General features: G+C 37.2%; 1 protein-coding gene across 1 annotated transcript; it reads right to left on the reverse strand.

Moving 5' to 3' along the window:
- Positions 1–982: 982 nt before the first annotated feature.
- Positions 983–11,638, reverse strand: rab27a (RAB27A, member RAS oncogene family). Its single transcript, XM_068730860.1, has 6 exons — positions 11,462–11,638; positions 6,487–6,654; positions 4,610–4,695; positions 4,378–4,481; positions 3,919–4,042; positions 983–2,870 (listed from the first exon to the last, which is right to left on the reverse strand). The coding sequence occupies exons 2-6, from the start codon at positions 6,637–6,639 to the stop codon at positions 2,675–2,677; spliced, it is 663 nt and encodes a 220-aa protein (XP_068586961.1). The 5' UTR covers positions 6,640–6,654; positions 11,462–11,638; the 3' UTR covers positions 983–2,674.
- Positions 11,639–13,680: the final 2,042 nt, after the last annotated feature.

A 13,680-nucleotide genomic window follows, 5' to 3' on the forward strand; every position in this document is an offset into this window, starting at 1 on the left:
AGAATGACTGGGTTGGTTATAATCTTGTGGACAGAGCAGGTAAAATGCAAAGTCATAATGCAAACGAGGTAATTTCTATAACCTATACATGAATCATAATTACAGTATAGTTTCCAAATATAAACAAGGATATTAGACATATCAAACACATATTATCGGAGCCTATACTACAGGCAATACTTATTTACGAGATACAGGCCTGATATCACGAAAGTGTCATGCCTGATTACTAATCTGCAAACACCTGTTTAGCCACAAATATGATTATCCGGTTCCAAGTTTTTTAGACTATAAACTGGTTGATGCAGCTTTAAAAGTTAGCATGCAATGCAGAAGATCATCTTTTTTGGCACAAAACCCCTAACATGTAGGCTAGAGAGTGAATTAGAACGATGCAATAGATAAAATCTGCTATGGTGAGCAATATCCTATACGACCGGTACTTAAATACTGTTGTTTTTAGAAGATTTCCTAAACACTACCAGCTCACTTTAAATGGTCTCTGCTCCACTGCCGTTGTAGTTTTCCAACGAGGGCTCCAGTGTGATCGTGGTATTTGTATCTTATTACATTTTCATCTTTTTATACCTCTACATAATGTCTTTAAAATTGATAACAGTATCTACTATAGTGGCTCTTGGAGTGTCTCGTTTAAACATTGTAAGAGGAGATACATTTTATTATCTTGAGCTTGGTTGTGTTTTTTAGGGGTATCAGAAATAAATCAGTGAGGGAGATGACTCAAATAATGCTTTTTAAATGTAAGCTGTTGCATCATTAAATGCTAAAAAAATATATAATAATGGGGTAGATGAATATGTCATATATGAGACTGAGCTGATTAACATTTAGTCTTGTATGTATCATTATTGGCACACATAACAGAATAATAGTGGCTATAAATAAGACCTGGTATCAATTTCACTTGTATACAGCATTTGGTCAACATTTTCAAGATTAATTACATAAAAATAGATACGGCTTCAAGTAATACATAAATAAATTGTTTATTTTTGGACATCATTTACATATTTTGCATATGAAAACTGTATGGCACAATTGAAAATATGAAATATTTCAGTGTAGTCTTACTAATATAATCAAATACAATTTTAGTGGTAGTTTTTCAAATCTGTGAAACAGTGAGTGGAAAAATATACTTGTGTGTCTAAACTAAAACATTATTTCACCCGTTTATATGTATATGTATACAGTATAATACAAATTATGTGGATTTGTGAGTGAAAGTATGTATAAAATATCAGCGGTATTATAAAGTGGTCTGAAAGTGTGAGCTTTAGGATTTTAAATGCACACTCTAAAAGTGAACTGAAATGCAGGTCACGTCTTACTGCCTTTCTTATAAAACTTGCCATTAAAAAAATCTGGGCATTTTTCAGCAATCAACAAATTCAACAGCCTACTTGTTAACATAGTCACATTGATACATGAAACAAAACACCCTCGATCCAATAATCTAGTGAAGGTTAGAGAATTTAGCAATGGAGCTGTCCTTTAACACCTTACAGCCCTTTTGACTGCATCTAGCACTTGAATACAGGGTTTCTATTAGAAATACTTTAGAAGCTGACAGCCTAAACGATAGCCACACTCAATAAAAACATTGCAATGCCTGTGTGAAATAACACCCCTGCTCATTTTCCCTGAAGTTGGAGGTATTTGATAAAAGTTAATTCCTTTCTTATGATTTCAGCAGAGATGGTCATTGTTTCAGCTGATAACTAATATCCAAATGTTGTGGGGCCTGGGCATTAAGCATGGGTATCTAGGATCTCTCCTGAGTAAAATCATGTATATTTATAACGAAAGGTATCGTCACAGCTGAACAATGATAAAAAAAGAGCAATACGAGGGACTGAAAGTCAGCCTTACTACATTAAGATTTTGCATTTACATTTCTTTCTTTAAAATATATTATGGTCATAGGTCCTTCATACAACAGGATTAATTACTTGCGTTCCTGAGTTACTGCTCAGTTTTATTTTTTCCTTTTAGTAAACTACTGAGCTTCACTTTTTGTATTTATTGTCTTATATTGAAGGGTAGATGTCTTTGTCAAACTGTATTCTATAATTTACGTTTTGGAGACAAATAAGTACAAACACAGATTTATAAAATAAAATAAAAGAGTGTTAATTGACCATCTAACTACCTTAGATGGTCAATGAGCAACATGTTTTCTGACTATGGCACCGGTGAGATTGCAGTATTCAGCAGGACATTCAGTAGAGCATCAGTCGCATATAACTTAACTTTCCTTAAAGTACATCCATAGCAGATTGTACACCCCCAATAAACTATGACAGCAGGTATCACAGTCAACATTTAACTGACTGAAAAATTCAGCTAGGCATCATTAGAAAAAAATATCCCATCCTCCAATATGAATTAAGTATTCGAAAGACCCATTATATGAATTTAAATTAAATGCCCACATTCAAAAGGCACTTTATCTGTACTGACAAATAATACACCATGTTAATGGATGCATGTCAGTGCAGTGCATTGTGGGCCAATGGACACAAATAATGTCAAGTTTCACCTAACATATAATAAAACTATATTGTATATACTCCCACTGTTTAACCTGGATGTCTTCCTATTTTTTCTTCAGTATTATGGACACAGATATGTACTGTGACCACTGTTCATTCTAACATGCACATTTGCTCCTATCAGAGCTCTCTGAGAGGTCTGCGTTGGTGGGTCCATTAACTCGGACGGTCCCATCAGGGATCCAGGACTTGTCAACACATCGTTCCATCCTCTTCATGATGAGATCCAGCAGGACGTCCACGGCCTGGTTCACGTTCTGCCCGTTTGCAGCACTCGTCTCAAAGTATGGGATTCTGCATTGGAGAAAACATTGGTTATAATAAGACTAGTGCTGCCAATTACAATGTGACACAAAACTTTGGGGTTAGAGAAAAAAGAAAAAAAGAAAAGAAGAATAAGGCTGGAGTTATTTTATGTTATTATATCCAACAAACTTCGACGGTCTGTCAATACTCTCCAACTTTCTGTGTTGCTTTCAAACACATTCAATTCCATTTGAAGATGTCAATCTTTAAAAACACGTCACTACATATATGGTTTCAGACTCTTTCCTAAAACAGCTGGACACCAATGTTTTTTTAAAACATTACTGAAACAGAAGTAAATATTGCCTTTGTTGAGGACTATTTTCAGCTGCGCATAAATAAACTGGTAGGTATTTACAGCAGCAGGATGGTCTATGCGTGATCAACTGAAAACAAATTACAGTACAATGTTCATTGCAATGTTTATATGTTTTAACATTTTTGGGGCAACGATGGAGATCTATGACACAGACAATACTCAGTTTTGGTCTTTTTCTGGGATTTGTTGACATTAAGAAAAATATAGAAAAGTAGAACAGAAAAGCCTTATTCTTAAAACTTAAAATCATACAATGAGGTGCTCTTAAACATATTTGCACCAAAGCACTGAAGTCCAAACAAAATTAATTTAATATATTTCTATAGTTTTACAAAATCAACCTGAACTACATACAGTACATGTGTGGGGACTTCATCGTACAGGCGGGTTCAAGACAATCAAAGGAGAGCACTACTTACCCAAAGCACAGTCAGCCCGGATGTTATATTTAATACTGTGGTTTATTCTCTCTTGAAGGCATTTAAAATGTTTCCTACAGCGCATATCCACTGCAATACATGCATTTTTATTAAAGGTGTGTCTAATTGGGTCAGAGCAGGATATTTTACAAATGTGAACAAATATTTGCTTTTCGAGGAGGACCATTTAAGAGTGACATTCTCCTGCACAGACTTTGGCAAACAATGCAGCCACTGCCTTCTTGACAAACACCTGAGGGAGAGGTTCATGTACAGATGGATCAAAACTGAGACATACCCATATTTCTCTGCCAGCTCACGGGCCTCTTCTTCACGGACTGCTCTCTGATCTGACAGGTCACATTTGTTGCCACATAAAACAACGTCTGGACTTTCGCAGTATGCGTGAATCTGTAACTGACCTGAAAGACACATTCAGCAAGTTATTATGTATTTTGTCCTATTTTAATGTGTTATATGTTTGCTTTTGAGAAAGAAATCAAGCGATTATTAATGTATTATATTCACATGAAATGAGAATGAGCACAGTAGCAGCAGTAGTGTAACGTGTCAATTCTATACAAACAAAAAGAGTTTTGTTATCATTCCCTGAAAGTATTTTGGTAAACAAGGAATTTAATATTGTCAAATGTCCTGTGCACTTGAATTCCTCTTACATAAAATAAGTAAAACAAAATGATAGGATCATGAGTTTAATGACTAGTTCACATTTAGAGTGATATATTAGAGGACATACTCATCCAGTTTCTGACGTTGAGGAAACTTTGTTCATTTGTGAGGTCAAACAGAAGGAGGAAACCCATTGCATCTCTAAAGAAGGCGGTCGTCAGACTCCGAAACCTGACACCATTCAGACAAAAAAAACACTTCATGAGAAACATATTAATTAGTGAAAAAGACACATTTGAAAACAACAGAAGACAACACCAGATTTGAGGAAGGTGAGAAAGCGCTAGTACTTCACGTACCTCTCCTGTCCGGCAGTGTCCCACAGCTGCATGTGGATCTTCTGTCCTCTACCTGAAGATCCATCTGGATTTGTTGACTTGTATACCTGAGTGAAACAGACAGGTGAGGTCAAACTAACTAGTGTTCTCTGCGCTAACTTTAACACAATTAAAATGTGATGTAAACAGCTACAAAACAAAGCCTAAAACATGTGATCTCAATCCGTATCAGTCGTGTTGTGGGAACATGGCTTGTTGCAGAGTGTAGTTTTGTAAAGTAGAGTTTAGTTTAGTGTAGTTGCACAGTTGCCTCCATTAGATAAAATAAAACAGGAATGACTCGGCATACTTGGCAACATTCACCCAGCTAGTCTCGTTTGTTAATAAAAAATGATCTAAATATGGTTACTTAGCTAGTGCTGATGGTGTTCAGCTCACTGTAGAGGTGTGGTGGTAAGAAACAGTACTTTGTCTCACAAAATAACTAAATAAAAATGAGTTTAAGGCAAATTTGACTTCAGTAAACTTTAAATGTTCATATAATGTGTGTTTTATATATCCGAGTGCTGTGATCACATGCAGTAATAGTGTTTTCCATGGTGTATTGTCCATTTGTATGCCAATAACTGTATTAACATATTGTACTCTGCATTATATCTTTTACTTAATTTTGCATTTCAGTGGTTTCAAAGATTGTTAAACATTGAGCTTCATTTGCAACATAGCTGACAAGCTCCTTTCTGATAAACAATTACGTTTCCACCAATTTGAGTTTATAATAAAAGACTAGCAGCATTAATCTGGTGTTTTATGGTAAACTGGATGCAGATATCGAGACACATCTATGTTATTGGGGTTTCATCTAACAGTGTAGGAACGAACGAAAAGAGCCCTCAGACGTAACTGCACAATTTCATTCATTCAAATATTATCCACAGCTTTTCTTTGACCTTTCCAACAGTGCATCACTTCTGTCAGTTGCAGTAAACACTTCGGCAGCACAGGAAGTTACTGGAACCTATTTGCGATTAAAAGCGATGTTAAGCCGCGTAGCTTTCGGCCTTGGAGCGTGCTGTTGCTTTCAGCTGTATGACTGTGACCACCAGACAGCCAGCTACAGTACTACTGGAGTATGAATCCCATTATATATAACTTCAATGGTTATTTCATGGATCAGGAAAACCAAGACTAATTCATTTTTACACATTTAAAAGGCAGGAAGCACCGATCTGGGTTGTTTGAGGACACACTACAATTTTGCATTGTGCTTTAATCTATGACGACTAGGTATGATATTTATAAAAGCTATTCTGGAAGTGCAACTTTTCAAATCACAGCTGTCAAACTATTTGTTTCCTTATGTAGTATTCACTTGCTGTATCCTTATTCTTTTTATCAGAAATGATGGAAATACTTCTAATAAAAAGATGGTCAATGATGGACATTTAGTCCCTTAACATACATTGTCCAGGATTGACTGAACCTCCAGTATAACTGATAAAACTGTTAACAGGCTATATTCTTGGAGCTTGAGGTCAGAAGCATTAAAGACAAAATACTGTGTAAACATGAACACTGCTGTGCTGTTTGCCAATGGTATGAAGTGTTTATTCTTAAGGAGGGTGCTGCCTGCTGTTCACCAACATTAGTCATTACTCGGATTTCTGTTGCGACATTCATCAGTAGTCTTTTGTTACAAGAGAGTTGCTTAATAGTGTGGGAATGCATTTAAGCCCCTAATTAGAATGCCATAAATGCTTGTAGCACACATGAACACAAGGAAATGTTATGTCAGTAGTACAGAGCGTAAACTCCAAATGTGCCTTTACTGAAGTATTGTGTAAAAGAAATCCAAACAATTACAATGCTGGCTTTTATTCAAACTTGACTGAACTTACCACTCTTTTTTCTCGGAAGTCTATTCCAACTGTAGTGATGAACTTGGAGTTAAACTTGCTGTCTGTGTATTGGTAGAGGAAGCTTGTCTTTCCCACGCCAGAGTCACCGAGGGCTAGGAATTTGATGAGGTAATCATAGTCCCCATCAGACATAGTGAGCGCTTATTTCTGAGACACACACAAAGAAAAACCCAGTCAAACAATCTAGAAAAGAAATAAATCTCAAGTTGAAATAGTATTAGTTTTTTATCCCCAGTGTAGAGAATGAAATTGTGAAGCAATGATGGAAGATCATGTTCATGGTGACACAAATCCACACACTGAAAGCAGTCTACATTTTATCTAAACATTTAGATATTAAGGAACCCTTAAAATGCATGAATCTCTCTATCCTCCATTTAAAACGATAAGCCTGACATTATATATTGTTGTTCTATAGTTAGCAAATCCCAATAAAAATCAAAAACTAGAATAACAGCCTTGTTTTGCTACCAGGAAATATGTTGAGTTAAAACCCAATCAGCTGGTCACATCCTTTCCCCGACTGGGGTCGGCGAGGTGGAGGTTGTTCTCCTCTCGGTTGACGCCAACTACCTGCAGCAATCTGGCTGTGTTGCCAGGAATGGGGTGCTGAGTTCAAGTGCCGTGTGTCCGTATTTTCCTAGAGCTGGGGCTCCAATGCTCTCTTACCCTGATGACCCTGGGCTTCTGAAGCCTCGTTAGATTGCTTCCTGTGCGCCAAGGCTTTTCCCGCCTGTGCAAGCCACACTTATAGTTGTGTCACGGCGAGGGTGGACATCAACTGATTGAGCTCTCTGGACGTCAAACCGAAGGCATTAAGTGCAGCATTGTTGTGGCTAAATGCCCCACTGCAGATTTGAAACTGAGAGAGTTTGAAACCTTTGTTGACATGACATCCTCACCGGGATCCCGGGCAGCTACTGGAGGGGTGGGTGGAGGAGGTGGAGCCCGAATCAATGCTTTAAGATGCTTTGTGTAATTTAAAAGCTGTTTCATCTTGCTGACACAACGACAGAAAGCATTTTAAATTCCTCTGTTTCTCTCCAGCCACAGACAACACTGAAGTTTATGTCTACTCACTATCACTATGACAAGAAAGTAGCCGCCATTTTTATTAATAGTGTGTTGTTCACACATTTTGGAGTAACACTTGAATTGATTTAAATTAAGGACTTAAGTGAAGAGGCACATATTTTCTTACAGAATGAGCTCCACACTATATTTACTGGATGAAACATTTGACATGGTCGACTAACTCCGGTCAAAACATTCAAAAGAAAAGGGCAGATGAATCATATGACCAGCGGGTAGAAAAGACTTCAGACAAGTCTTGCATTCTTTCAGTGTAGCCCTCCCTAAACTTTTCATCTGGAGAGATAAGCAGCTTAAAGTCTCGTGCAAAATCAAAACCCATGATAAATTGACTGTGATGGAAAAAGAAAATGCAAAAAGCACTGATGTGGCCATAAACAGTGAGCAAAGACCACCGAGCCCCAGAACTATGACGTCCACATTCCTGCTCATGTGCCCGATTTGACTCAAGTAGCTTAAAAAAGGTATAAAGTTCTACTTGGTTTTTTTGGTATATGGTTTACTCTGTTGCAACGCTTTTCAAATATGTTTTACAAATCACATTTTTTATTGCAAGGCCACCATCAAACCCACACAGCTAAGATTATTATCCCACTCTCTTATGTTATTAGAAAAATAAATAAGATGTAACCATTAGTAATGAGCAAGATGACTAATTAGCTAAAACTCACATCTTCCTGCCACATTTCATCTTTCATAACACCACTTTCCTCTTATCTTCCACTCAAAAGGCCCACTGACGTATATACACACACATTTACTAGGTTTACTACTTTATGATGCTGCTGAATTGTATTGCGCTCTATTGAGGCGTGTTTCTTTAAAATTTTGCCCACCACATTTATATCACTGGCGGTAAACCTCTGAAATTACTACAAACATGAATCAACACCTCCGGTTAAGTAGATCGCATCAGTTTTAGCTAGGTGTACCTAAAAAACTGGCAGAGGCATGTTCCCACTAGACCTCTTTGACAGCAGACATTTTGAATTGTCATAGCAGGACACGCACAGGTGTGCAACTGGGACAATGAATGGAGACATAATTAACATTATTAGTAACAGGTGTACTTTTACTTCTATAACAAGTCAAAAGCATCTGCTGTGAAAAAAATCGAACAACTTATAATATATTTTTTATCCTAATTATTGCTGACATTACTATTGAAAACCCCGGCATAAAAACTTGAGTCAGTATATGATTTCTGTTTCAGTGAAAGTAGGTCACATAAGTGACACAATCAAGCAAAACCACACTGCCGTCTATGCAGATTGTGTCAGCACATTTCTGCACATTTATCAGGCTAATCAGAAGTCTTCTTAATGAGCTCCAATTGCAAACAAGAATTGTTTAAACTCATGTTAACAAGTGAATGTTAGACTGAGAAGAAAGCAAATGTTCATGCATAATGTGTGTAGTACACAAAGCTGTGCTAAAAACTTCACTTCCAAGGCCCTTTCCAAGTCACAGTACTCGTCCTAGTCCCGCCACAGATGTGAAAAGGAAGCGAGCTCTGATGGCAGAGTGTGATCTTCCGTCGCGTTCGGCAAGAAAACACTGAGTGCAGTGAGAGCACAAGAAATCTAATCCAAACTGCTGCCCCACAGAAACAAGACACTTCTCTGAAACAACGACGTTCCAATCTCTGGCAGGATGGTGTGAAGGTTTGTTTATTATTCTAAATTGGTAGGAGACGCGCCAATATATTGGCATGTTAAAAGTATCAGTCAATATCAGCTTTAATAATTGCAATTGGTTGAACTAATTAGAACCCAGGTATGCAATACCTTGATTTTATTTCTCTTACCCATTCTAATATCTAAACACAATCTATTAGCTGAGACAGACGACTATCTAGCACTAACTTAAGCCAATAGTAGATTTTTAAATATATTTAGCAGCTCGCAGTGAATGAATTACTGTAATTGGTGGAAGAAAGTGATTTTTCGATGTTATTGAAAGAGAAACTGTAATTAACGGATCGTTCACATTTGACCAAAACCAGATCCACTTATTAAAAGGCAGGGCTGGTAATCTTCTTCAAAAACTTTTTTGATGTTGTTGTAGAAATTCTTATGACATCCTGACAGTAATCAAGGATGAATCAAATGCTCTGACAACAACAAAAAAAGGTTGCAGGACTGTAATGAGCCCGTCCAATAACTTAATTCCAACAAGCTACTTTCTTTGGAGAAGACATTGCACCACTGGGCTGGGTTTTTCGGTTGAATGATTTTTAAAATGTTGCAAGTTCTTCATGACTACCAACTCCTGCCTTTAAGGTCAGCATCGGTTCTAATGACCAATCTGAGTATCAGATCTGTGCATCTAAGTCTGCGTTACCAACCGGTCAAAGCGGTTAACTGCCATGGGCAAAACGTTCACGCTCACCAATTGGCAATTAGTTTCTCGTAATGTAATTTATGGCGAATTTGTTTAGGGCAACTGTATGCTCCACTAGAATATAATAAACAGCAATGATAGGGGCCTCAAACAGCTGCATTGATATCCAATGTTGTGACCCCACTTTTTAGAGGGGCCTGAAGTTAAAATTCAGTTTTAAGGCCTTTACTATTTCAGTATAGTTAACCATACTAACCAGTGTGGGTAGATGGTGCATATTACTATAAAAACATGTGCTTAATTAATTTACCTCAAACGTATCATTATCTGACATAAATACACTGTACAGAAGCAGAAGATATGGGGGTGCATCCCTATTAGATACTGATTAAAGCCATCATAAACTTATTTTAAAAAACTTCTAAATTACCTTTCATTAACCTGTGTTGCACCTACATTCACACTATGACCTCATAAATAAAATCCATATCCGTATCGGATGATACGAGTGTGAGAAAATACTGAATGATGATTTCAAAACAAACAACAAAAAGACACATTGAACCCTTATTGACTCTGGTGAGATTTTTAATCTCAGTGAGCTCAAGTTTAAATAAACGTTAACCTTAATATCTGTTGGCATTTCCTCCTTCACTGGGAGTTAACCTAGTAGCTGTGTTTCCCAGGCCAAGTACCACCACCCATGCAGACCCGCAAACAAGAAGCAGCTTTAATCATTTGTCAGGATAAGTGGCTGCTGTCCAACACAGAGAGGCCCTGGCAGCTCCTTGGGAAAATCCGGATATGCACATACCATAAACTTGAAAGGGTGTAGCAGCACCATATGATGGGCAACAATACAATCAGGTGATTAGAGACACGTCTCTTCTAGACTTCTGTCTGCCAAAGCTGGTCACTATCTGTGTAATTAAATCACCTTGTGAAGAATTATCTGCAGCAGCACCAGACAGCGAACTCAATCTCTAACAAACATTTAAATCGATTAACCGAAATAAAACCGAAGGAATCTTAGATGGTCCTCGTGTGTGTCACTGGTGGTCAGGAGGCCCGTTGGGTAAGAAATAATCCCCCTTTTTTAATTTTACACTGGATTGTGCCAAAAAGACTAAATAAGATGCCAACTTCCAGCTTCCTCTGTCAGACATGTTGCAGCCAACATATGGATACAAACAACCATAACAACGTGTAGTCCTGCTTGAAAACAAACCTTTCTTTAACTTGTATACACAGTGGTGTTGGTCTTTAACAGTTATTGAGCAAGTGTGGAATAAACCAACAGCTCTGTAAAGAGGATGAGGCAGGTGTACACACGTTTCACAACTAACGGTCTCTTGTGAATGTAACGAGTTAGAAGGCAGCCAGTCTGCTTCTAATGCAGATACTCGTGTGAAGTGTGAAGTTAAAAAGAAAACTCTTTAAACTACTAACGTTAGTGAACTCCTGAGAGAAGCAACAGACGGATTATTTCCTGAAAACACTGTAACGTGTCGTTACTCACCAGCGGGGCGTTGTTGCTGCGCACTGAGTCCTGCTGGTAAAAAAAGTAGTTTAAAAAAGTGACCGAGACTTTACCGAGAGGTGAATAAAAGATGGCTTTACTTTCTCTCGACTCTCGGTTGACATGAGAGCAGCTTCTTTAGCACCGAGCAGCTCCTTTACTTCCCGTGGTCGTTGAGAAACAGCTCCTCCTCCCGTTAGACAGCTCACTGAAGGCTACGACACCGCAGAGGCGTGTACTTCTTCAGAGTACATTTAGGAGTATTACTATCTCATGCTACTACTTCTACTTCCATACACCTCCACTTCAAAATGTATTTAAAGGACTCATTAAGCAGAATGACCCATTTGCGAATCATATATTATATTACTGAGTTATAATATATCATATAATATTGATGCATTTATGTGTTGAGCACTTTAATGTTGCAGCTGGTAAATGTCGGAACTAAATAATAATAGATCATTTATTAGTTGATTTATATTTTGTAATTTTAAATCTGCACAAATAAAAAGTAAAGTTGTCAAATAAATGTAGTGGAGTAGAAGTATTCTAGAAAGTATTTAAATACTCAAGTAAAGTACAAGTACCTAAAAAATGTACTTACTTGGTTACATACTGTATGTACCTAAAAAGGCTACATTTGCTTTGACATTACATTTACATTACATTACAGTCATTTAGCAGACGCTTTTATCCAAAGCGACTTACAATAAGTGCATCAACATTGGTAATCAAAAGAACTACTAGTCACCAGAAGTCATAAGTACATTTCCTTTTCCAAACAAGCATCTAAGAGCATGAAGCAGAGCATAACTCAGAACCAAAGTACAGTGCAGAAACAAGAAAGTAAAGTATGTAAATACTTATCTAACCTCTGCCAGATGAAATCAATTTAATCTGTAATAAAAAAAATACTGTACAGAATCACATTTCTCAGAAATTATTGTATTTCATGAACAAAATATGAACTATTTTCAGGCGAATGTGGACCACAGACCTCCTTTTATCCAAAATGCATTGTGAATCTGGCAAAGGAGCTCATGGCTGAAATACTTCTAGGTTTTGGCACTTGTACAAACTCAGTAGTATAAAATGAAAATCAGACTCTAGAGGCCACTTCACAGTACCTTTACTCATGTTTGATGACATACTTAGACTTGGTGCTATCTGAATTATGTTTTTGTTGGGGGGTTTGCAAGACAATACACAACATTTATCTATTTATTCAATAAATTACATTTTGTATACAGCATTAAAGTAGGCTAAATGCCTTGTGAAATGTGTTTGAATCTACTACCTTTTGTAAGCTTTGGAAATGAAAACAGAGATGTATAATGAAACTTTGACACACGTCCTTTTGAAACAATGATAATTCAGGATGTAAAATTATCAAATACTTTATTTTGTACATTAACAATCATACAAAGACCTCCAAACAAGCATTCATTTATCCATGCTGCTCTGTACTTTGGTACGGCTTTTAGCCTCTGATGTATTCTTCTGAGTTCTGTACGGGAAGTATTTCCTGGGAGTGATTCACGAGTTCAGTCTGTTTTATTTTGTTTCTTTGGGACATCCTGGTTTTGTTGACCAGAGGTCTTCAGCACCGGTTCAAAATAAGGTCTGTAAATGTAAACCCCACTAGCGACTCCGAGCAGTGTGGCTAAGGCGAGCTGTGTGAAGGGCACCCTCCTCCGTAACATGGCTTCTCTTATTGTGAAATCCTACTGGTGAGACACAAGATGATCCTGAAAGAAGAGTAAAGTGGTGTTATCCAAGACACTTTATCTAGGCACTAGGAATTACCTTTTCATTTTTAATCCTTCACCATTTTGTATCCCCTTTACTCTGTTGAAAATTAAATGTACTTACAAAATTGTAAACATAACTTTCAGCATGGATGTTAGCTACTCTACATACAGGTATCTGCTGTAATAGCACATCTAGAGCCACCACATAGTATTTCTACATAAATTGTGTGTTTACAGTAGATTTTCACATACGATCATCAGAGACACTACATCACTAAAATCCAAGCAGGACTGAAGCTGAAAAGTGAACAGTGGCCCTTCACCTGCATTATTATGAATCTACACCTGTGTATATCCTATACAAGCTGAATGAGGATCTGTATTTATCTGATGGATTTGGAACAGGGCAAATATATATGTGTATGTGTATGTGTGTATATATATATATATATATATATATATATA

This window comes from Cebidichthys violaceus, unplaced genomic scaffold (assembly GCF_023349555.1).
Source record: "Cebidichthys violaceus isolate CVI_PGR_0920_01 unplaced genomic scaffold, fCebVio1.0.p SCAF_5, whole genome shotgun sequence".
NCBI lineage: Eukaryota > Metazoa > Chordata > Actinopteri > Perciformes > Stichaeidae > Cebidichthys > Cebidichthys violaceus.

Excerpts from the sequence above, each read along its gene's own strand:
- rab27a (XM_068730860.1), bottom strand. The coding sequence starts at position 6,639 with ATGTCTGATGGGGACTATGATTACCTCATCAAATTCCTAGCCCTCGGT. Across the intron at positions 4,482-4,609 it reads GACACTGCCGGACAGGAGAG|GTTTCGGAGTCTGACGACCG; the intron begins GTACGTGAAGTA and ends GAATGGTGTCAG. Across the intron at positions 2,871-3,918 it reads GAGCTGGCAGAGAAATATGG|AATCCCATACTTTGAGACGA; the intron begins GTATGTCTCAGT and ends TCTCCAATGCAG.